The 27,227-nt window shown below is 34.6% G+C and overlaps 1 protein-coding gene across 1 annotated transcript in view; it reads left to right on the forward strand.

Moving 5' to 3' along the window:
* The first annotated feature begins 814 nt into the window (after positions 1–814).
* LOC124361578 (FK506-binding protein 2) overlaps positions 815–27,227 on the forward strand; it is a 46,267-nt gene continuing 19,854 nt past the window's right edge. Inside the window, exon 1 of the mRNA XM_046815622.1 lies at positions 815–1,079. Within this exon, the coding sequence (XP_046671578.1) occupies positions 883–1,079 (197 nt within the window). The 5' untranslated portion in view covers positions 815–882. The remainder of the gene's footprint in view (positions 1,080–27,227) is intronic.

Below are 27,227 nucleotides of genomic sequence, written 5' to 3' on the forward strand. Positions count from 1 at the left end.
TTATAGTTTACAATGTTTCCGGAAAAAATTTCACCTAAAATTATATGAATAAATATTATGTTGTTTATAGATTTGAACTTTATTGTTTTAAAGTTCAGTGACAAACTCAAATCTTTGTGAAGAACAGTGGCGTACGTAATTATGTAGCTGTAAGATTACGTTATTTTCTAGTTGTATACGAATATTAAATCATGTAATCAGTACGAATATATAATTATGTAGTTGTACAAATATGTAATTATTTAGTTGTCATAACGAGTCTCAAAAAATTAAGAGGGAGGAATTAAAGGTCATTTATTAATATTGATTCACTACGGGTGGCACGATCGTTTCCAACCTAAAACGAAAACCCTCATCAGTGAAACAAATTGTATTTCTTTCCTTATTCTTTCATAAAATTGGGAGTTCGAACTTGGCATGACCTTGGATGACCCGGTCCACCTAAGCCCGCAACACAAATTAATACTTTCCTCGTTTATTGCGTTATTGTGGTAATGGTAACGCACACGTGTTCTCACTAATTGCAGCTCGTAGATGCGACACACATTTGGTTAGTTTTAGAAATTAGTTTAATCGAACTTTCCCAACAACTACCACCAGGAGCGGAAAGAAAAGTCTGGCGTGTACCGCCGCGCCGCGCCGCGCCGTGTCATCAAGAGTGAGTTAATGCCAAGTGGTTTCTCTGGGATGAGTCCTGAGTAGTGAGTGTGAGTGAGTGGGGCCGGAGGTCAGTGTGTGCGTGTGTGTGTGTGTGTGTGTGTGTGTGTGTGTGCGGAGAAAGCGACCAATGACGGGCCGCCGCGCAGCGCCGCGTGGCAGTCCGCTCAGGCGTCTCTCCACCGCAGTCAGTCCGTCAGCCGCTCGCGTCACAGGAACTTCGAGATGTGCCGCTCCCGTTGTCACGCCGTCCCGGCGCTCCTCGCGACGCTCGCCTTCACCGCCACTCTTGCCGCCGACCCCGACCTCAAGATAGAGAAGATGTACGAACCCGAGGTGTGCGATATCAAGTCGAAGAACGGGGACATGCTGACCATGCACTACACCGGCACGCTGCAGGACGGCACCAAGTTTGACTCGAGGTAGGTGAAAGTGAGGTTATGTAAACTTGTGGGACCGGGTCGAGATTTGTGTTAGGCAACAGTATTTTGGTGGTTTCAGTTTTCATCAGTTAACCCACTTTCAACAAAGTTACACGGTAAATTCTCTCTTTGAATCTTTGTAAAACAAGTCGTTATTTTCGTGGTCAATTTTACTTCCACACACAACCATGACTCTTCCTTTTAAGAACCATATCTAGAAACAGAACCAATGGGAAGAATTAAAGAAATGAATAATTACTGCGAATACTTTGGATTGCCCGTACAACACCTACATACATGTCTCATGCGTCGGTATCAATGACAGACCACGCAGAAAACAGAGCGGGTTTAAAGTGTAAACTAGTTTTATGGTATTTCATTTTTAGCCAGGAAAAACATTACAATATATAAATACGCTCGTTTATCTCTTAAAGCCATAAACAGTTGAAAAGTTAGGGTTTAGTTGGAACCATGTTAAAACTCAATATTTCAATTTGTCTGTAAGTGTGATATAACATCTCTGTTAGACTGTGAGGTTTACAACATCTAATCACGTGTACTCATATAATGTTTGTTTACACAAATAAGATCTAAATCTATAACTTATTAATGATTGTAAAACTGTTACTTTGTGCCTTATCCACTCCTAGTTTGTGTAAACTATGAGAAGTTCAAAGTCTGATTAACTTCAAATGTAAGTCCCTCAACCGGAAATGGTAGTATAATTTGAACTTTGTACTCTCATATTAACAATGTTAACATTTCAATTTGTCACTATAATAAATAGCTACTGAATTCACGTAATACTGTAATACGTAAATAAATATAATGCACTTGAGAGTTGAAGTGTATCATTGAAATCATATTACAATGCATCACTGAAGTTCGTAGCTTAGTGGAACAACAAGTCTGATTAATGTAACTCTCTTATCTCTGTATTATTTCCCTTATCAGACATTCACAGTATTCGTTAATGCGGGCGTTATCAATAATAATTATTTTTCATAATTACGTTCTATTATGTAGGAACGTTTGAATATGAAGATAGAGGGTACTTCAAAAGCTGTGTTTAGATTGGAATGAAATCGTCATTTAAGGGTTTCCAAACATATACAGTTGTATATTATACCTTAATATCAGCTACCTTGAGTGTGCATGTATAAAATTCGAGTAAAAAGTATTTGCGTCAGCAATTTAACACAATGTCTCAATTTAGAAGTATTTTTCAATCAATAAAAAAGACGTACATAAGAAACTCTCCTGTTACAGAGATGGCCTAAATACAAACCGTACAACCATTCAATTTTCTCCACTATTTAGACGAAGTATGCTTCCAGGATGTAAAGTCGTTAACTAGACATGTCCCATAATCAGAGATTTACATCAGATAAACTCACGTAACTGATCGAAAGTCATACCCCATTTAAAATTCCATTAACTGCATCTACCCATCCTAGCTAGAAAGTGGTTCAGCGAGATCCATTTCCCTCCAAAGAAGAAGATTCATTCCACCTGGTGCTTTCGTCGAATCGAAGATCAAGGTCTTCCGTCCACTGAGCGACCCGGACGCTCACTTGGTATTTGGCGAGAATCTTTTCACTATCGGTCTATTTTCTAGCCTATTCGGAGAAATTTTCTCCATGATCTAAGTCGGACGTCTTGCTATGGGCGGTCCCGCAAAATGGTAGGTCAAGATTGGACATAATCCCTGTAAGCTCTCTGAGGAACTTTGTTGCTCAGCTCTAAGATCCAAGGTAGATGGGTGGCCATGATGATACCACCAATCGTTCTCATGATCCTCTTGAGCAGAGAACATCGATCTTGTGCATAATACTCAGTAGTGGAGTACACAAAGAGCAAGGAAGTAGTACGCAATACTTGAGCGTTGATTCCCCAAGATGATCGTCCAGATACCTAACACTGTTAGTTTTACAAATGAACTTAATAGGCTTGGTTTATCAGGCATAACTTTAAGGAATTAGTATTTTTTCCTTGATACATAGGAAACAGGTATATGATTCTTTTTATAGGAAATAATACCTATGACCTTTGGCATCATAGGTTACACATAATTAAGTAAATTACGTGTGGAACTTTTTTTATGTAAAAAAACATGTCACCCCCTTCAATTGTATTTAGTATATGTATTGCAAAAATTATAACGTTATCTTCAGTAGTATTTTTTGTCTTTACATACAATTCTTCGTGATATAATCAGCATATTATAATTTCCTCTTTTCCAAGAAGGTATCTTTAAAAGCTGTGACTATAGATAATTTTTGTTATTTTCTACCACTGTCCAACACAGATTGCATCATCTTAACAGTTGTTCAATTCTAGCAACTGTCGAACTGTCATCAACTGTGACAGACACCAGATTTCTCAGAATCTGTTCGTGTCGATGCAGTCTCTTCCATAATACAATGCTCAAACGTCCCAAATATCGTACCTGGCTACGGGGTTGTCTGATTAAGGTGGTGCAATCGATTCTAACCTTGGAAATTATTTTTTAATATTTAGTTCAGAGCTCTTTAAGATAACTTCCTAAAATACAGACAAATATACAGTTTTTATCGATTTACATGAAATTACAGGAATTTAAAGTCGGAAATATGTAATCAGGTCCAAATAAAAACTGCTGGAGATAAAAATATAACATTCTTATAACATGTACATCATTAGTAACTTCAGGGAGTTACATGTTTTTACTGTAATAATTAAAAAAAAAACATAATTAAATTCAGAAAATATTTAAATCAAGTAATTTTTAATTACATTTTATTCAAACAATTTAATATCCTTGTCATGCTATAACTCATGTAATTTATACGCTGTAAACATTTGAAATTTTTATCTTCAACCATTTTTATATAGGTCTGATTACAAAATTACCTACATTACCAACTTTAAATTCCTGTAATTCCAGGTATTATATATAACACAGGAATTTAAAAATCACAAAACATGGCATATATATTACATGAAATTACAATAATTTAAATTTGGTAATGCAGGTAATTTTGTAATCAGACCTATATATATATATATATATATATATATATATATATATATATATATATATATATATATGGTCTTCCGATCATATGTTAGTTTGCTTATTTAAACGCATATGTGACAGATACGGCCAAATACAAAATAAATGAATCGGAAAAAGTAAGCGCTCTGTGGTGTAATGGTAGCACATTCACCCGGCAAGTGAGAGATCCGGGTTCGACTCCCGGCGGAGCAAGTACTTTTTGCGATTCAATGTTTATTGAAATTAAATAAGGCTATTGCCATTTATACAGTTTAATGTAAATAAAAGTCGTTTGACAGGTATTTGGTCTTCCGATCATATGTTAGTTTGCTTATTTAAACGCATATGTGACAGATACGGCCAAATACAAAATAATTGAATCGGAAAAAGTAAGCGCTCTGTGGTGTAATGGTAGCACATTCACCCGGCAAGTGAGAGATCCGGGTTCGACTCCCGGCGGAGCAAGTACTTTTTGTGATTCAATGTTTATTGAAATTAAATAAGGCTATTGCCATTTATACAGTTTAATGTATATATATATATATATATATATATATATATATATATATATATATACCTATATATATATATATATATATATATATATATATATATATATATATATATATATATATATATATATAGGTATATATTATATAGGTCTGATTACAAAATTACCTACATATCTTTTGTGATTTTTAAATTCCTTGTGAGTTTTGTTGTAAATTTAAACATATGTTTAGTTATTGAAACCTGAACAATCGTTTATCGAAACGTTACGCTTCAGTTTTAGTAACATGAGAAACGATAGCAATATGCTTAATTCTGTTAGGGAAACCTGTTCATAAATAAAGCATATGACCCGTTATATCTAGCTCACTTCTCTGTTTAATGTTTCTTATTAGACTGAATAGATATTCTAAATAGATCGGTCCAAAAAATTCAAACATACATTTTAATGTTAAGGCCCTATTTTACCGCCATATTAAATTCATGCACTTGCTGAAGTCATAAATCTCGTTTGATTTATACACTAATTATATTTTTATAATTTACATATATATTTTAGTTAGTGTAAATTTCTTATATAAGTAATAATACAACATTTTTAGTAGCAGTTCTTTAAAGATTCCTCAATACACTGGTTAAATCTGAGCCAACACTAGTCCCACTAAACGGAATGTTAATTGGAGCCGGGGTCCAGAATTAATTTCAGAACCGCTTGGGTAAATCATGTTTATCGAATTGTTCATTAAAACCGCAGCATGTGGCACAATTGTGCACGCATTGTACCGCTGTGGGGTTCTAGTATTAACACGATGGGAGACAAGAAATCGTTCAGTTTATTACAAATAAAAATGTGAGATACAAAAGCGACGTAACAGTAACATGACGACTTGATTGTAGTTAAAGTTCGTAACACTGTACAAACATGAAAAGGATAGAAGTGGAAAGTGTTAAATGTGTTATCGCGAAAACAACGAACATGTTCACAGCGCTGTGTCGCCCTTGTCAAGCAAGCACATCTGATGGCGTCGGTCTCCCAGCGGAAACACGCCAAAGCAGTTTAGTGAAATTTAAATTACCGAATTTCATCTAGAAATGTAGGGATAACATTTAACGACAACGCACAGAACCTCGTTAACGATCGGCTGGGCAAGTGACAACGATGGAATCCGACCGCTCGTTGCCAATAGCGCAACTTTGGCTTGCATGCCTCTTCTGGTATTTTGAATAATTCACGTCCACACGGTCGCGGACGGAATACTATCGGCGCTTGGTGTTGGGTTGCGATATTGGCGCTTCTACTGCAAACATTCTCAAATATTCTACATTCAAGTGGTGAAACGCCCTCGGTTCATCTAAAAATAGCTCTCACGTAGTTTTTTTAATGTTTATATGATGCCCATCTACTAAGCGACAATAAATGCGCCAAAACACTGCTATTATTGGCATCATTTTACTTTTGTATCTAATAGACGTGACGTATGGAAAAGAAAAGTTAAAACAATTTCTCTAACACAATTGTTGAGTTTTTATTTGCTTTTGTTGTGAAGATTCCACGTCTAATCATCCAATTCTGGATAAATATATTTAATTTAAATTAGTAAATGTAATATATTGACAAGCTCCTAAGGGTGAAGGGCGGTCCGCTATAGATCGATCAAATAAAAGGGAAGAAAGTATATATGAACTTGTATCATTCAAACGTAATAAATTAACCTAAATAAAAAACTGTTTTTCAACACTGAACAAAATGGGGGTTATTTAAAGCGTTTTAATTAGATATAATACTGAATAAGTAATAATATTATTAGTAGGGGTATCTTATAAAACGAGCTCAAAAATGAATTTAGAATATCGTAACATAAAAAAATTTTCATGTGGGAAGTTACAAAATAAACAAAATAATATTTTACACTCTTTTTGTAATGGGGTTGAACCACTAAAAACTTAACCCTCCTATTAGTTTACAGTTGCCCATAACAATAGTGGAGGTACATCATAATAAATAAGTATTTAACAAAATTCTTGAAATATTACCAAGTAAATAAAACCAAATTATTCTGATTTAAAATTATTTACTTCACTGTGTAGGGATAAAATCATTATAAACAAGGTACACCTTTGGTTATTGAAACTTCCACTAAAATTTCTCTGAAGAAAGTTTCTACAATCAAAGGTTATACCTAGCTATGAAGTTGTATTGTATCGGCTTCTATTGAGTACGTCCGATCCACAGACTGCACTGATCTTTCCTCTAACAGGACTTATAACAATAATACAAACCCGTAATTATTTCCGAAGAAATCTATATCTTCATAATATATTTTAACTTCTGGAAAAAACTCTATTAATTGTTTTTTTTTTAATTCGTTTTATAAACTTATGCGTCTTGAAACCTTTAGAAAGTTTTCTTTTCGTTGGAATGTATAAATTGTATGGAGAAAGTGAAGAATTAAAATCCCAGCAACAACGGCCTATAATGATTACAAAACCCACGAAGGTTCACTACAACAAAATATCAAGTATAACCAGGACGGAACTTGATAGTTAGTTCCTGCAAGTTGTGTGTCCCGGGGGACCCACAGTGCCCACATTATTTACTGCTCCATCACCCTGGTCTGTTCTACTTGCAAGCATAGCCAAGAGTCAGGCAAGGCGGGGATTGATAGTTAGTTCCTGCAAGTTATGTGTCCCGGGGGAACCACAGTGCCCACATTATTTACTGCTTCATCACCCTGGTCTGTTCTACTTGCAAGTATAGCCAAGAGTCAGGCAAGGCGGGGATTGATGGTTAGTTCCTGCAAGTTGTGTGTCCCGGGGGACTCACAGTGCCCACATTATTTACTGCTCCATCACCCTGGTCTGTTCTACTTGCAAGTATAGCCAAGAGTCAGGCTAGGCAGAGCTTGATAGTTAGTTCCTGCAAGTTGTGTCCCGGGGGACCCACAGTGCCCACATTATTTACTGCTCCATCACCCTGGTCTGCTGGTCTGTTCTACTTGCAAGTATAGCCAAGAGTCAGGCAAGGCGGGGATTGATAGTTAGTTCCTGCAAGTTATGTGTCCCGGGGGACCCACAGTGCCCACATTATTTACTGCTCCATCACCCTGGTCTGTTCTACTTGCAAGTATAGCCAAGAGTCAGGCAAGGCGGGGATTGATGGTTAGTTCCTGCAAGTTGTGTGTCCCGGGGGACCCACAGTGCCCACATTATTTACTGCTCCATCACCCTGGTCTGTTCTACTTGCAAGTATAGCCAAGAGTCAGGCAAGGCAGGGCTTGATAGTTAGTTCCTGCAAGTTATGTGTCCCGGGGGACCCACAGTGCCCACATTATTTACTGCTCCATCACCCTGGTCTGTTCTACTTGCAAGCATAGCCAAGAGTCAGGCTAGGCGGGGATTGGTAGTTAGTTCCTGCAAGTTGTGTGTAGATGATTATACCTTCTGATTATTTTTAAAGTTTTAAGTTCTTCGAAAAATATAACAAATATTAATAGAAAATATATGTTTTACAATGTAACGTCAACCATAATAAGAGAACATTTTCGATGTTAAGTTAAAATACAAATTAACGTTCCCCACCAAATTTGACGAGTTTATGACATTTATGTCACTAATTCATTTATAGAATTATAAATAAAGAAATGTATGTAATTATTATTATTATTGTGGTTATGACACAAAATTTACAATATTATCAGTCTTTTACTGTCCTTCTTACTGCATATAGCAAAATTTTCCACTGTACATTTACAGTGAATTATTAATACTTACAAAATGTATAATACAGCACAAGGTGCAAGAATGGTGTCTAAAGAATATTTTGCTATACTTATGTATTTTCTTTAAACTGAGTGATCGAAGAATCCACTTGTGAAAGTGTTTCCAACGTAGTATAATCTCAACGCAAGAATCCACTTGTGAAAGTGTTCCAACGTAGATAATCTCAACGCAAGAATCCACTTGTGAAAGTGTTCCAACGTAGATAATCTCAACGCAAGAATCCACTTGTGAAAGTGTTCCAACGTAGATAATCTCAACGCAAGAATCCACTTTGTGAAAGTGTTCCAACGTAGATAATCTCAACGCAAGAATCCACTTTTGAAAGTGTTCTAACGTAGATAATCTCAACGCAAGAAAGCTCATTAGACAAACCAAATTGCGCTTGTATTTTGGTTTGGTTAATTAGCCGCTCTGTTCCGTCCTCTGGTTAAATACTCGAAAGCAGCAATATTGCAGAGTCCATTCGAAATACCGATCTATAACAAAGCGATAACAGGAATGTTCTTGTGATAACAATCACAAAGGTTTAGACTCTTGTGGTACCGCTTATTATTGTTCTCGATTGTTATTCCAGTAAGCCAGTTACAGTTTAATCCTCTACAAGAGACGCTTTTGCCGGTACTAATCTGTCAGAGGTTAGCTCTTCAGATGCTCAAGGCTCGATCTCTCCGGTCTAACAATTAAACAGCCGGTGTTATTTGTTGGAACGTTAAGCGCATTATCGAGAAGCTGCCGCCCGCGCCCCCGCCCCCGCCTCCCTCTCAATATTTATCCGTTAAGGCGATTTACTTTCTGCGAATTTAAGGTAATTTAACGCTCGAGATGAATAGTGCTTGACCTACATTTCATCATAGTTCAATATTTTTCTTTAATCTAGTCTTGGTTGTAACGCAAGAAGCAGTGAATTGGTGTACACTTCACTTGTTAAACTTAAAGATAATAAGATTAAGTTATTTGCTGAATGTAGATTAGTTGTGTTATCAAGTTTCCGTGTCTTAGCTTAGGCGTTTTGAATTGGTTTCTTGATGGGGAACTTTTTCAAATTTTAGAGTCACAGCCCTTTAATCTTCCCTGAAGACATGAAAAGACATCGGTCTCACACAAGTAGTTAAAGGCATTTAAAGCAGACATTTTGGGACGTCAAAGAATGACATATTTTGAATTTTTTTTACTAAAGAAAATTACATTCTTAGGTAAATTTAATTTAAGAAATTATGTGATTGCAAACTAGTTACTATTTAGGGACGATTGTATTTTACATACAAAAACGATGCCATTCCCTCACGCATCTTTTATATACATACTGTAAGAAATGTATCTTGTAATCATCATTCATTTTTCTGTGTGCTCGATTTTAATATTTCCCGAAATTACTACTTTAAATGCCTCAAGCAATGATAAACATTCGATTTTTCCATTCATTAATTAAATGTATGGAACGTGACGTACAGCTACACAGAAATATTAATTACATATAAAAAAGATTTTTATAATAAATGTATGAAATATTATGAGCTAGAATAAAGCCCGTCTCTTTAAAAATGATGAAGACGTAAGAGAGTATTGGAATTCAGGAAAGGCTAATTCCTTGAAGAGAGAGGTCGTTGTGTTTTGAAAGAAGCGCTATCAAGGAGCATTGTTCTGCTGTGGAACGTGTCGGCTTGTGGGACGTTTGGAATCTAAGATTTAATTAAGGAACGTCTTTATTCTGAGAGAATTGCTAATCTTATCAAGTGCACTCTTTTACATTGTTTCGCTTCTGATCTACAACTAATTGTTTGTTATCAAAGTAAGGGCTCTTTGGGTGTGAATTCAGTCAAAGCGTCGATTTTAGTATGAACTGTCTACACAATGTCAATAATATAAAGAGTGTTATTAATATACTACCGTACTAATTAAAATAATGAAAGATATAACAAGTTGACTTAGCTTTATAAAATATACGAGTATGTAAATATATAGAGTATCAAAACTTTATCATCTAATGTACTGCTTTATTGAAAATTTACCAACACATGTTAATGTACTTTAAAAATAAAATAAGCGTATTCTTATATTTGTTAATGTAATATTATACTTGTTATTTATATTTAAGATTTTGTAGGATGAGTTTAACAATGTTAATTAGTGGGTTTGTTCGTTTCCTTTTCAGTTCTTTGTTCTAATCAGTCAATTAGTCGATTTAATTGTTTTGGTAGTATACCACTAAAAAACAAATATTCATATGAAATAACAATGTATATATGGTTGGTATACAGATATATTTTATCCATACCACATAACACCAATTTCCTCATTTGATTTCTTTTCTACTTTTTTAAGTTAAAGTTTGTTTTTCTTTGAGTTCAATTTTCAAAATGTTAGATGACAAAGTTAAAAAAAGACTATTGTATTTCAATTAAAATAACAATAGACTGTTAACAATCTATATTCTATAGATTTTGGTCGGCGGCGTTTACATACGTATGCTGCAGTCCTAGGACGGCAGGACTAATATTTGAGGTTATGTTTATCTCTACCGGACTGCTATATAGGACTAACCACAGAAAAAGAAAACACTATATTTCTTTCTCTGTGGACTAACCCTCTCTCTGTTTTCAAAACGTTGACCGACCATACCAATTTCCGCCTTTGTTTGGGATTAGTGGTGTATTATCTTTCAATTCAATTTTGTATAAATTTTCATTCAATCACTTGTCTTTAGAGATCTTAAACATTGATTATACTTCTAAGTTCAATAAAGATGCAACGTTGTCTTTGCCTTTTGGTTAGCAATGTAATAGACTGCATAGTTCCCGCCTACGGAGGAGTTGACACCACGGTCTCGTGTCCAAACCCCGGTTAGAGCACGGCATTTTTGCGGGAATCTGAGCCTAGCTGAAAAAAAATTTCGTAAGCGGTTAGAGCTAGAGAGCTTTACACCGCGTACTTAAAAATATAAAAATCACAATACTCTGTAGTGCAACAGGTTCTTTTGTTACGCTAGAAATATCTTGGTAAAACAGAAATATGTCTTGTTATTTTGCTCGACCTAAGCAGGAGAGAGGGTCACCCAGGGACAGCTAAGGCAGCAATGGCTGTCACCGAGGTATATTTGCCACCTTGTAGGAAAATTATTGCCCCATTTCCATATCTGTGACTTGTGACTGTGGGGCAAATGTAACCTGGCACGCAGCCCTCCCACAGTTTTTGTGAGTTAGCAGGAACATTCTTGTCGTTACGTTACACATTCTCTAAACTGATTGATGTATGGTTTCATCAATAGGTTAGTATATTGACTGTCAACACTTTATAAATTATCTTTATGTATTTTTAGAAACAAATCTATTCATATTATTATTTATAGAATTATAATGTCTTTTCACATTGTACATTTTTAAAGTAGTAAAATAGTTTAAAGTAGTAGTGTTATAGTTCTTTATTGTATTTGATAAAGAAAATGTGTTCATATTAGTGCTACGAAACCGGGAAAAATCCTTTGTGAGTCAAATACCACAAAATACATAATATGCATTAATGCGTTCGTATTTTTCCCTTTTTTCTGTTTTCCCATGTGATTCAAAGATTGGTTTGAATATTTAATTATCATTGCATAAACAACAAATCTACGAACATGAAAATAGTTCCTCGAAATAGTCCTGCGCGTGGAATTTGTAAAAAGTTTACATATAATTCCACAATTCTGAACAAAATAGTTAAATATAGTGATTTCATTGGTGTATGTTTTACATTGCTGTCTGTATCTTAAAACTTGTTCACATGTTAACCACAATACCGAACCAAATGCAATGTTGAGCGTGTCTGAGGTGTTTTCCCCCTTGACATTCAAAGCATACAATGAATTTCAGTAGGTTACTAATAACTAATCTTTGCATAGAAAATTTTAATCCAAAAGGGCAACCCTACTTGAAGCATTGTCTTAAAATGTAGGGGATTCTTGTATTTGAAAAAGAATACTCTTAGTAGCCATGAACGATGTTTTTCGTATTTCTTAGAATTTACTCAGAATCGTTATATATAGTCCGTCGGAGTTATTTAAATAATACAGCACTTAGGTGTAGAGATTGTAGAGTATTGCAGTCCCTCTTGTAGTGGATGATGTGTGTATCCTAGTATGTCATTGTATGCCACACTTCGGGTGCTCGTGTACGGATCTGGATCTGACACTTGTTCAGATCCACAACTCACATTATTTTTTAGTAGATTAATTTTTTTTCATTTACTTGTGAGTACTCAAAATATCACTATATAATATATTTGAAATGAAACAATTAATTTTACTGTGACGAATGGTTTAACATATTTTCAAAGTACTGCATTTGAAGGTATATGCATACGTAAAGCTGTATCCCGGAATATGCCTCTCCTGTATTCGTACTCGTGTGTAGATTTCCTGACAAACACTTTAATAAATCATATTTTTGCTAAATAGGTAGGCCTACATAAAGTCTACATTTCGTATATTCTTGCAAGCCATTATAATAAATTTAAAGTCTGTTTTGTGTTTCAGGAAGAAAAAAATATTAAAAATTCAAAGAAAATAAATTAATATGTGTTTAGTGACTCCACACTCTTAACAACTGTTTCCTAATATCCTTTAGCTACTTAAAGTAGGCCTACTCAGAGAGTTACGTAAATACATGCGTATGCTGTAAATACATATTTACATTGTAGTTACAAAACTACACTATACATTGTTATGAATGTCGTCTTTTCTTTGCCAAAGAGACCCTTAATTTGGTAATATTTAAGTAGGGCCTACATTAAATATACTAGTCAGATATTGTGGAATATTTATCAGTCTTATCATTCAAACAGTTAAAATTACTTCTAAACTATGCCTTTTAAATTACTTTTGCTTATCAGCTTGAAGCAAATTTTTTAAAGATTTTTAATATTTCTCCCTGTTATACCCAACTAGCAGTCGTAAACATTTTGGGTAGTCTATAAGTTCTCCAATAAGATGTCTAGTTTATTGTGAATAAAAAAACAGCGTTGGAAAATACGTTTTTTAGATGCTCCACTAAAATTTTGTTGGAACTAAATCTTTGGTGTGTAAGTTTTCGTGTAAGCTATAAGGGCCGACACGATATACTGCAACAACGTATGAAACTAACGCCATTGGGTGCAATATTGACCAATCGGCACGGCACGGCCAGTGAGCAAGACCATGTCAGCATGCTGATGGAATGCTGAGTACTGCTGAGCTGCTGCTGACGTATCTCTCGATACTTTGATCCTTTTGCTTTTAGTGACCTCTTAATCTGAAATGACTTCATACACCTCCAGAATCTTAATTACATAATTTTATTGTAATTTTCAAAATTTTAAGATGTCAGGCCTACGTCTATAAAATGTATTGCTCTGTGTGTACCAAAAATTTAAGACGGTTTTTGAAAATCATATTTCTTAAAAAAATGTTGATGATAAATCAATATTTACATAGGGCATACCTAACAACTCTGAGTTATAAAACATATTCCAGATTTTTATCATAGGTTTAATAATGTCCCAATATGCAAAAAAATTGATTTGAAGAAAAAATGTAATTTAATAAAGTCTGTTTTGTAATCTATATATATATAAAAATGAATGTTTGTATGTTTGTCCTTTATGGAATCGTGAACTATTGGACCGATCATGATGAAAATTTGTACGTAGATGTATTTTTCCACGGAGAAGGTTTATAAGCTATGCCCATCCCTTTCCCGATTCAGGATTCCGCCCCACTGGTTACAGAAATACCCATAAGAAATGCATTGCAGCAAACATATGTTAACGTCTTTTCAAATTTTTAATCAGCTGTTCTTTGTAAACATATATTACACTTATAGTTTTAAAGCATAGAGTAAGCTTAAGAGAAACGACAAATTTTGTTTAAACTGTTTTTGCAATCACTGTTAAACATAGACTTTACTATCCAGATAATACAATTCAAATTTGACGTAAAAATTCACCTTTAACTGCAATATTTATTTAATATAAACCATGCTCATGCTTGATCAGAAGAGTAATGCAGATATCATAATTACTATCTTACGTTGGCTACAAATATAAAGAATGTTATAAAATCAACCTTAGTTGTTTTTTTTGACAGAAGTATGGTTCTCAAAACTCCGTGTGTACATATTCTCTCGATCGAGACAACAAAGCAAGCTCAATCGTGGCATCGGAGATATAACTAATTTAATCTAAAATTTATTATAGTAAAAAAAAATTTACTAAGTAATATAAGGACTTCGGTTCTTAAGATTTGCGTGCGAAGCCGTGGGTAACAGCTAGATAGAGGCAGGAATATGGTACATACCTTCATAATACGCCCAAGAGGCTCACGATGGAACGACTATCAATTATCTCAGCAATGTTTATAATGTGATAGAAAAAGAATAAGTGAATATAGTGTACTGTTTTCAACGGGAAATTGCGTGCGAAGCCGCGGGCAACTTTTGCAAAAAAATTATTGAAATGCGCAGCAAAGCGCGCCGGGCCCGCTAGTTACCTATAAATTTGGACCTATACAAAATTAATAATTAACTCCAAACAAACTTTCGGTGCAAATATACAAAGTAAAAAGACACGTACGTTTTAAAAAGTATCAATTAAATTATATTTTTCTATGTATTTCAAATATGGTATATTGTAATATTTTAATACCTGCTCACTTTATTTGTGTGAGATGACATACTATATGGGGGTGAATACATTTCATAAGATTATGCTTAAGGTCTTACACAAGATCTTTTCCACATTTTAAACCAGTAGACATTTGAAACCATTTAGCGATTTGTAGCATTTTTTACGCTGAATAAAAGATCCTTACCGCATATTACTGAGAATTTAATTTCTGTAACACTGGGGCGAATATCACTGCTACAGCTTGTGGCGAGAACTATGGCGTGTTATAGCTTTCTCCAAGTGTAGCAATACAAGATGTCACCAAGGCCATGTGATGAAGAGCCAGTGGATTAATTAGGTGTAAATAAGTGGTCTTGTTTACCACAACCACTGCCTCTCTTCCATACAAGGTAACAACAATGGAACTTTCCCCGGACGGACAGAGCGAGTAGCAAACACACTTTCTACGTTCCTTCATAGTAACTGTTGTGTTTAATACAAGTCACTATGAAAGCTTTGTACTCCGTTAATCTGAGGTCTGATTGGGTGGAGGAGCAAACTGTCGAAAGGAAGTTTCGTGAATCATTTGCACTTTAATATGATCTTTCTCCAATTATTGGATGTGTTCAAATGCCCAAATGAAAAGGAAATTTTTTCAGACAAGTTTTATCTACGAATTAGTCAAAAATATCTTCTACTGACATTTTGAACACATTACAAAATATCACAAACATACGATGTACGCGACTAAAGTAAGGTTGTTAGATTTGCTGGAGTATGCGGATGCATGGGCTGATTGCCTAAAACGGTTGTCCGTCCAAAACTGTTACTAAATGATTCACGACGTCGCCAGAAGCCTCGACACAGTCACGTCCTCCGAGTGCGGCGGCCCATCCAAGAAGTAGGTATCCAACAAAATTGTTGAGACAAATGACTCACGATACTCGCTTCCAGTAGTCTGCTCCTCTAGTGTGCGCCCAGACATAGTGTTATGTTATCTGCTATGATATGACTTGAAGATTTCATAAAGCTGTAATCACTGACGTCTTCGATTTTGAAATGGTTGATGTTTACTATCGTTATCAGTCACAAAAAGAAACATCCGACGTTTCAACAACGTATCTGTTCACTTCTTGAGGTGTCTTAAATAGTAAGTTGAAAGGGTCTTTTTCGTTTAAGGGCCAGCACCTTACAAACATACTATACCTGACTGACAGTGCATTTAATCGTTTTCAAATCTGACAACGTTGATGACGGCTACGATAATGCAAGTTAAATTGGGCATTCTCTTTCTATAACTTTTCTGTGTTCACCTAAACTTTCACATTTTCTTGTGGCGTCTTTCTGCGAGAATATCAATTCCAAAAAGACAGTGAACTATTATTTCAAAGTGTTTAAAACACGTACAGTTTTTAAATTAATTAATTAATTATTGAGATATAGTAATTTCAGTCATGTTTCATTTGATGTGCAATACAAATATTGCATCCGGACGAATTTGTTTTGACAATATTAAAATCCCCTACGTGATACACAGTAAAGATAATTTAAGTAGACGTTTATGAACATGCTTGTCCACATTTTTTCATATTGGTAACCTAATTTTCGTGTTATATTTTGTCTTACACACATGCAACATCCACATGCTGAGTAATTATCGTCATGCTAAGTCAAATGCAAGCTTCATCATGTCGGTCCTTGATGCTTTATTTGAAAAGTAATGCCCAGTAGGGGCTGACAAGGCTACAGGGTTCGGTGGTGGGCGCCGCGCCTACATGGACCGAGGAGGTATACATTATAAAGGGCAACTTTCAAGCATCGCATTGCATTGCGAATTGACAGGATTGTTACTACTCTCTCTCCCCGCTATTGTCAGGCCTGGCCGAGCCAGCTGGCTACTGGCATGGCACAGTCTGTCTTCTCCGACCATTATTGACGTGGAACTCTCGGCCCTGCAGTCGTCAGGGGGTGCAGATTAATTTCAAATAGTCAGTACTTCAAATAAAATAAATATTTCTGGTCAGCCACCTTGCGGTCCTAACGCATTGAAAATCATCTGTAGCATTCAGAATCTCACAGCAGTAACTCTAACTACGAGTAAACAAATAATAAGTATAGTAATGTAGAATCTGATTCACTCCGTAAATGAGTATTTATGAGCTTCTTAATAAGTTTCAAATATTACAACACGAGCTGTACAATTTAATTGCTTAGATTAGAAAATTAATACACCTTTAAAGTAATATAGGCTACCACTATACTCTTTAGACGTGTTCTTTATTGGATTTTGGTTCACCTATGAGTTGTCCATAACGTACACAAGGAAATGTGAAATACTGAGATTTAATTACTTACTTTCTCTCCTCGTAATAAAAGTTTCCTTACTTGGTTTTCATGCGTCATCACATACGGTTGTTGTGAGAACTACAAAATGTTAATTAAACAATAAAACCTACAAGATATAATAAGCGTTGAAAACTATCTCCTTCGATAAATAGTAGTGTGTACTCGTATATTAATGGCAGTTAGTAAATATTGCATTGCTAGTATAACAGAGATGTGAACAATTTTCATCATTAACATTCAATTAGATACAGGTACTAATAATTATTATTTATAACAACGCATAGTAATCAGGTATGCCATTAGTATATACTACATTGTACGCTGTACTGTGTGTTATAAACAAATAATTTTATATTATATCAACAAGTTGGTTTATTTTCCTAAACTACACGTTGACGCATAATAAATTATTTTATGACAAGTATGACGAGCCTGCTATGTTTAGCACGTTTAAAATAACACTAGAATATAATCATAAAACACAAATCATTATTTTACTACCAAAACTTACTGAACTGTTAAATAGACTTATAGGAACCTCTTCAACGCGGTTGTGCGTTACATCTATTGAGATATTGCCATTTAAAATTTACGAAACATTACAACTACTGAAGTAAGCCTATTAATCGTTAGTTAATATGGTACACTTTAGTTAATGAGATGTTTCGATTTAACAATCATGTATTGAGACATTGAATCATTGTGCAGTTAATACTTTGTGTCTCAGATTTCGTGTGGCAAGCTTGTTTGGGAGACGTGAACTGAATAAAAAAAACTGATGTGAAAAAAGTAATGAAGACGTTACATGTCAGCTATTGGGATAGTGTCAATAGCTATTGAGTTTTTGAGACATTGTTTGTTACAGCTAGTGAGATATAGTTAGTTAATAACGTGTATTACATAGCTATTGGGTTAGTATCAATAACTATTGAGTTTTTGAGACATTGTTTGTTACAGCTAGTGAGATATAGTTAGTTAATAACGTGTATTACATAGCTATTGGGTAGTATCAATAACTATTGAGTTTTTGAGACATTGTTTGTTACAGCTAGTGAGATATAGTTAGTTAATAACGTGTATTACATAGCTATTGGGTTAGTATCAATAACTATTGAGTTTTTGAGACATTGTTTGTTACAGCTAGTGAGATATAGTTAGTTAATAACGTGTATTACATAGCTATTGGGTTAGTATCAATAACTATTGAGTTTTTGACACATTGTTTACAGCTAGTTAATAACGTGTATTACATAGCTATTGGGTTAGTATCAATAACTATTGAGTTTTTGACACATTGTTTGTTACAGCTAGTGAGATATAGTTAGTTAATAACGTGTATTACATAGCTATTGAAATAAAGCTCAAGTTAATCATTTCTGTTACAGGTAATGAGGTATTGTTAGTTAATGTCATTGTTGTATAGCTACGGCATTGAAACATTTTCCAATTAATATTTTGTATTACAGGTATTGAGATATTGACAGTTAACATTCTATTAAAGCTAGTGAATATATGTTAATTTACATGTGTGTCATAACTAGTAAAGAATTGTTCACTTAACATTTTGCATTACAGCTAGTGAGTATTGTCCGTTGACAACGTGTTTTATAGCTATTGAAATATTGTCTAAGTAATGATGTGTATTTCTACATGTAGCTAGTGATGCATTTTTGGTTACATCGGGTATTGTAAAATGGCTGCTATTGAACTCTTTTTATATAATTTACAACTCATTAACAATTCCGTGAGCTCTCCTGTCAGTTTTACAGAATTTAATTGAACGCTTGAACTCATTTCGCCCAATCATCCCAGAATTGGCACTCCATTGTAGTGATGAGTTTGACAGAAGCTTTATTGAAAGCGACGGGCTGCCAATACTTACAAGTGCGTAATGAAGGACTGAGTAGCGTGTCGAGTGGCCTCTAAACCTCAACATATAAACCGCTTTATTGCCGTTTCTGCAAATTAGAATTGCGATGGAATAATCAAGAGAAGCTGCGATTTTTGAAAAAAAAAAACGATAATCATAATATATGATAGTAATGAACCTATCCATCTTCTTACTCTTTTTAATAAGATTAATAAAGATTAATACTTAAGCACAGAGTGATGGATTTTTTTTAATTTTTTTTATTTAGAGAAAAGCCTCGCTTTCTTCGCCGTAGAACTTCCGAGAAAGTCAGAAGTGCGAATTTAAGTAAGACGAATATTGTTAACCTGACAATGACAAATGCCTGACCTAGTTGGGGGTGTCAAGTGGCGAAAAGGAGGAACAAGAGAGAAATGACGGAGGGGGGAGGGGGAGGGAGTGGTAGCTGCCCACAACAGCCCTTCAAAATAACAATAAGTTAAATAATAAACCAACTCGTTGTGCACATTGTCTCAAGTCAAGCCCGGCAAGCTTGTTTGGGAAACTTCACTGGATAAAAATATGACTGGAGTGAAAAGAATTAAAGCACGCTAAAGATGGCGTTAGCCTACATGTTGATTTTCACCTTGAGTTTATTCTAGGAACAGAATAAAACCATATTATACTATTATTAATATTTGGATTAAGTAAACATTATTTGTTTAACTTAATTGTTTATAAGACTCTAAACGTTTGTTTTAACCTAATCCAGAGATTTTTCTGTAATAATTGTCTACTAACTTTTAAGATAGTTGTAGACTGTAGACTGTGACCATTTGTTTTATTTACCACTGTACACATATCAATTGACTTTACCCAATGGCCGCAAGTGAGAACAGTGTAATGTGTGTACGGACACTGATAATACCAGTTAAAATGTACAGTGGAAAAGACATGTGAAAAGAGATACAAGTACATTTACTATAAATACATATTTTACAAATAAATACATTTTTACTGATATTTATTTATTTATATAAACGTAGGCAGCCAACACTTTCACAGTATTATGTACAACAAATGTAATGTAGTTATTTCATAAATTGTATTAATTTAAAACATTGTGGTGAATAACAAGTATAGAACAGTTCTGCTTTATCTTTAACCAACAAAAGTAAATTTTACGATAGTATGTAAATATTTATAAAGAATGCCTGCCAAAGTAGACATCCAGAAGCTTCTATCTTAGTATAAAGTAGCAGCCGTAAAGTATCAATAAGCTGTGATTGATTTCAAGTACAAATTATTGATTTTGAATTACCTACAGAAAATCTACGTGAAGTAAAGAGAGAGCAGTAGTGCAGATGGGTGATACACATAAAATGTGAGCAAGCCTATTTGTGATCCCAGTTTACACCGACATTTCTTATTGTTTTCATCGTAACTTTGTAAATACGAGCACAACAAAACTGAAGACACATACAATATTGTCATGCCATTTGCGAACATGAGATTTTAATTAAATATTTCTCGATAAAAACGTATGTATACAGTGACTTGTTGAAACCTAATAAAGTGAATGTTTGCCAGATCGAGACTATCTATTGTAATTCTGCAAACTGATTCGTTTTCCAGGTAAGGTTAAATATGTTTGACCATAAATCAATATTCGACTGGATATCTTTGTTTGTGAATTACGTTTGCCTGCTCGTGTACGTACGTACCCAAGAGTTCCAAATAACTACGTTTAACAACTATTAAACGTTTGTTAAACTATTTAACGTTTTATATCGTATCACTCAAAGTCAGCGTAATTAATATACTTAAAAAAATCTTGCTTTAAAACTTTTAGAAAAAAACCAATACAAATAAAAGTACAAGTCTGGCCTTTGTTTCATTCAATTGAAATCGAACATCTGTGAGTAGGGTTATTACACAGTACGATTCTCTTTTATTTGTAATGAATGATTATAAGAACACTTAATCGAATTCTTTTAAAGGAAGGTTATTTGGGTGGACCAGAAATGTCGGCTCGGCCGTGACATTCAGTCCACCTCAAGGTAAATAGGAATGAGTGCAAGTGTGTTTCTACATACTCACAAAGATAAACCTGTTTACGTATGAAAATTAAATGCAACATTCTTCATGTTCAGATAATTGTAAGATGTTTTTTGTGGTTTTTTATGAATTCAGGGAAATGTAGGCCTACTACCATAACACAATCAACAGATCACACCTTTGGTTTTATTTGCCATAGACTAAAAATTAAAATGAAAACATGTCACACAACATGTACATACAAAATACTATATACAAGTTTTGTTCAGTATTGCCATCGTTCTTAATTTTCTTTGTTAATTATGGAATACTTTTATTATATAAATACAGGGACGGATGTTCCACGATGAAGGGTAAAGATTTCCCAAGACAATTCTAGTACTACAAATAAGAAAAAGTCAAAAGTCATAGATCTAAAAACTCTTAGTGCGCTGGTGATAGGTAGAAAAAGATAATAAAAATGTTATTTTTATTGTATAAAAAACAAACATGGAATGAAAAATTGTCTTACGAGACAAAATTAGGACTATAAAGCTCTCTCTACCACATTAGATTGTAGTTTTGATGCTTTTATATTTTTCTGGCCTTTAAAATGAAGTGTTAAAACAAATGTAAAAAGAATACGTCATTTAGTTTTCGGGATAACTTATATTAAACCCAAAACTTCTGGTAAAAAATGGAGTTTTATATGTTTTAAATACTATAACTTTACTAAATTTCTAGTAAAGCCAAAAAACGCCATTTGTGAAAAAAAATCATATAATATAGGAAATTCCTACATGTCTTCAGCAATTACTTTTATAAACACTTCATTTATTATTGCTTTAACAATTTTATATCACGTCATCAGGTTTTCTAAGTTATTTAAAATCAAGTAGCCTATATATCTAACAAGTATTAACATTTTGATTAATTGTTATCTTCAATTAATAAAAGTATAACTAAATATATTTTTATTCAAATTGAATTTTGTATATATTTTTCAGTTTGAATTGGTTTATGTTGAACCATTAAATTTTATAAATAAAGTATTGTACAAGAAATGGATTGAACCTTTTAAATCCCGATACAAGTTCTGTATTTACCGTTATATTGTTATTTTATGAATAAATTTTATTATGATATTATATGGTTTAAATATATACAAGGTATTAGTACAAAGTTAAAATTGATAACATTAGGCAAGCATTTCATAGCTGATGTAACGCATAAACACAATCTAGATTTGTGTTTAGGATATTTGTTGTAGCCGCTAATGTTATAGCTTGTGCACAAGTCGAAGGATTCTTGGAATAACACGGAATGATAACTATGGAAAATTACAAAACATAATAAAGATAGAAGTCGACCTCGAGTGTGATTGAGGTCCTTATTGACAAACTAGTGCAAAGTGGAAGATGTTGCATAATCTAATAAACTTGTCCTTCATTTCTCCCAATTTTTTTTACAGGTTCGTGTTCTTTCTTTTCGGTACTTATTGGGCAATTTATTTTCTACGCCTGTTGCATGTTTTTTCGCGTGTTTTTAGTGAGAATGGTCCATTAGTATGTACCGATTGTATTAAATAATAATTCTGGGGTAACTGGATTACCAGTGGAAGGAGTAGGCCCAGATGAATGATAAGGGCTGGACTGTACAAAAGAGGCTGCTATCGGCGAGGCGCGCATCGCAGATGGCAGTGTTTGATAACGAAATTGAGAGGTGGGGTGAGAGGGTACCGTACCTCCGTCTCAGTTAATCGGAAGTGATTGTAACGAGTAGAGTTGAAAGTGCTTAGAGTAAATCTTTTTTGCTAATCGTCATCGAACCTGCGGATGCTTTCAGCAATATTTTTTTGATTTATTAAATCTCTAACACTGAAGAATTTTGATTTTTAAATCTCTAACACTGAAGAATACTTTTAAAGTAAAGTAAAGAAAATTAGTAACAAGTATAATTGAATTTTGAAGATAAATTAAAGTGAAGAATTGCCAGATCAGATTAGAGTGTGAATGTTTGAATTTTGAAAATTGAATAAAAGACAAGCTTTAAGAACTTTGTACATTTTTGGGAGTGAATAATATATTACAAGTTTGAATTTAAAAGTCATCAAGAAGTTTTTATTTTAATTTTAATTCCAGTAATTATTTTTAAGAAGAAGTGTTATTTTAGTTTGATCTTTATTTATTTCAGAAGATTTTCTTTTATTTTGAACCTTCACAAAAGTTTTAAATTTCAAAGCTAACCCCTCATGTGCCAGTAAAACAGTACAAGTATTTTATTTCCTTGGTCCGCCTACTATCGGTCTTTCCCAGCAAGTTCTAATGCTCTCAAACAACCTGTGATTGTAGAAGCTTTAAAAACTGTAAATCTTACGAGACTCTGTCACTTTGTTTGTGCATTGATTTCTTATTTCACTCGTTTGTTCTACGAAATCCTAGGAATTATTTGTAGAGTTTGGTGGAGTTTGAGTTTAGGGATTTCAGAGGCTAGGTAAGTTCCAGACGCTGAGAATTTTTTTTCATGACTTATATTGAATCAAATTTAGAGGCCCGGATCTTCTTCGGTGTCTCATGTGGTTTTTGCCGAGAGACGGAGAGAAGGTAGGCTGAAACAAAGATAAGTGTGTTCTTTATAGGTTATGTTGTGACCCATTCATTTCTAAACACATGTTGAATTTACAACTGATACATTTCCAATTGTGTAGTAATGCATAACAGATCCATGGATATTATATAGCACATATAGCACATCATATAGCACAGTATATGAACGAAGTAAACATATTGCCAAAAACACAATCTGGATTTAGAAAAAATCATAGCACATGCACTGCCCTGGTAAGTCTGTTCAGTGACTTAACTGATGCGAAAGATAAAGGGATGTGTAGTTCACTAGTGATACTGGACTACTCACAAGCATTTGATTCCCTTAACCATGAACTTTTGTACGCTAAGATGCATTTTTATGGCTTTGACAAAAATTCAATCGAGTGGGTGAAATCATACCTAGGAGACAGAAGTCAGGTTACAAAGATGGGGAGTGGGACGTCAACTTCACTTGTCAAAAGGCGAGGTGTTCCTCAAGGAAGTTGTCTTGGACCTATATTGTTCAACTTATATACGTCTGACTTCCCCAATTGTGTTCAAAGCTGTGCAGCTCACCTGTACGCAGATGATTGTCAGTTGCGCTTGTCATACGAGCCTGGTTCCATTGATGAGGCTATTGAGAAAATAAATTCCGACCTAGTGAACATCAACACTTGGTCGGTTAACAATGGCCTTAAACTCAATATAGGTAAGTGCATTGTCCTTCATCTTGCCCCACACAATCTGGTGCAGGCCCTGGGTCAGAGAGGAGTGAGAGTAAGGCTCAGTGGGGAGAGCCTGTCTGTCTCTGAGTCAGTCGACTCTCGGAGTTGTGCTTGACAGAGAGCTCACCTTTTCTGATCATGTCACTCATGCTATCCAGCGTGCCCTTGGTAGGCTGAGGGGTCTGTACAGATTTAGAAGTCTGCTGCCAGAATCCGCTAAGCTCCGGCTTATGAGTTCTCTTGTTCTATCTGTATTTTATTACTGCTATCCTGCATACGGCAACAGTATCTCTAGGGGAGACATAGATCGGATTCAAAGACTGCAAAACTCTGCAGTTCGATTCATTTTCAATTTGAGGCGCTTTGATCATGTGTCACCCTTCCGAGATGCTGTCAGTTTGTCCCCGATGGAAAATGTATGCAGGATCCTGACATGTGGCATGATCCACAAGGTGCTTGCGCTGGGTGAGCCGCGGTACCTGATCGAGAAGCTCCAATTTCGGGAGGAGGTCTCTCAACGCAGTGTCCGCAATGGTGACCTGCTTCACTTTCCCAGAGTCAAGCATGACTTTGGGAGGAGGAGCTTTTCTTACTTTGGCCCAAAGTTGTACAATGACCTCCCCCAGAACCTTAAACTGACTTCTGTTACTGTTTTTAAAAGTAAATTAAGAAAAATAATTGTACAGTAATTTATTTGTCTTGTTTGGGTGTTTTCTTTAGTCTATAGGTTTTAGTTTTTATTTTTATTTCCCAGTATTGTAAATAGTGTAAGATATGACAAGAGTTGTTCTGTAAAGCAGTTGTTATACTGAGAAACGCTTGCAATAAAGGCATTTTTATTTATTATTTATTTATATTATAACTAAATATTGATATTCTAAAATCAATAAGATGGGCTTTCAGTTAAGACCTCGAACTTACTTAAAATAACTTGACCTTATGTTATCCAGGATTCCAGGATACTCTCTCTCTGACCTTTACGGTATTACATGAGCTTTTGAGACGCATCATGATCCAAAATGTTCAGGGCAGTTCTATCATCCTCTAAAGTTAGCATAACTATGAAATAATCCAAAATTTCGACCGTTTCCAGTAAATACCATTCATCATGATTAGTAAGATCTAAAACTTACTACGTTTGTGATGTTGTGTGTCAGGCCATAGTAGGAAGCGAAACTATTCAGAACTTGATGTTCAATGGTACAATTGAACCTATAGAAGATCGGCGAATTGTCAATTGTACCTCATCCGATGTTTAGAATTCGCTGATCAAAAGCATTGATTTGTAATCTCCAGAGCGGATTGCCAGTGAAGACTATCTATGGACACATCTCCTCGGCCATTGTTGCTGGACAAGTACCGTGCTACACAAGTACCGGGACCGTCAAGATGTAACTCGCCAGGACCTGCTTTCTCCACTTTCTCCCCCGACTCGCATCACGATTACGACCTCCGCGTCTACATTCCGACCTTCGCCAACGTTCATTTCACTTTTTAGGATTGCTTTCTTTTCCAGTTCCTGTGACCTGTACGAACATCTAATATGTTATATGCTGTTCCGGTCCGGAGAGTAATTAGTTATTATTTGTGACATTCCTTTCGACCAAATCTTAAAGCTAGAGAATTCATAATAGAAATGTAATTCTGGGAATATTCGCTAAAGTAAACAGTGTTTGTAATATTACAGTAATGTTGCTATTCTTCTAATTTCCAATCCATAAAACTAAAGACCTTAATCATAAGTAAAGTATTCGCTACCTAGCCGTTGCTAACGATCTCATCTTCTGCTTCTTATACGTGGACCAAAAAACCTTTCCTCGTAAATAATTGAAAATTATAAACCAGGGCTTCCAAATGCACCTTCTCCTCCTTTTTATTTTGTGAATGGATATAAATTATGTTATTACCAATCTGTAGAGTTTATTTATCGACTTCATGCCCCTCCAAACGTTTGAGAGAGGAGAACAAACAAAAACCTCTATAAATTTGAAAATCAAAATAGGTGAATGAAAATTAAAGGTTTTATTATAAACCACCCAATGCTGGCAAAAGATCCAATTACTTAAAAGCACAAAAACAAATTCTGGTATATAGTGTGAGATAAATTATAGGACATAAGGCAACTTAATTGGAATGGCTAATACTATCCTATAATATTTTAAATTAAAAGTCTAAATGCAAGAAAACTATACCTCTTGCTCGTTATAATTTAATTGATAACTTACTCTACAAACTCGCCGGAAGGGGAAAAGGGTTTTATTTTTGTAATCTAATTTCAAGATGGTGAACTTTTATTATTGTGTGCCTTTTATTATGCGTTTTGAAATATAGTGCATTTAATTTGTGTACATTATTGACCTAATTCAAATAGTTTATTAATAAACGAATATGCCAATGATGTTTTCTAATAATGTTACACGCGTGTGTTAGGTGCTAATTATCAAGAAAGAGAGTAATTAATTATCTACTAGAGATTGTGTATTCCTTTTCCCTAACCAATTCACAATTACATTCCCACATTACTTTACTTCTGCAAAGAATCCATAGGTTTCCTGTAAATCAATTTAAATGAGAACCACAATTCTCCGTTGCTATTTCATCAATACATCGTCAATACGGCGCCATAGGAAAGAAAACTGTTTTACATCTTCAGAACTTATT

This window comes from Homalodisca vitripennis, chromosome 1 (assembly GCF_021130785.1).
Source record: "Homalodisca vitripennis isolate AUS2020 chromosome 1, UT_GWSS_2.1, whole genome shotgun sequence".
NCBI classification, from domain to species: Eukaryota; Metazoa; Arthropoda; class Insecta; order Hemiptera; family Cicadellidae; genus Homalodisca; species Homalodisca vitripennis.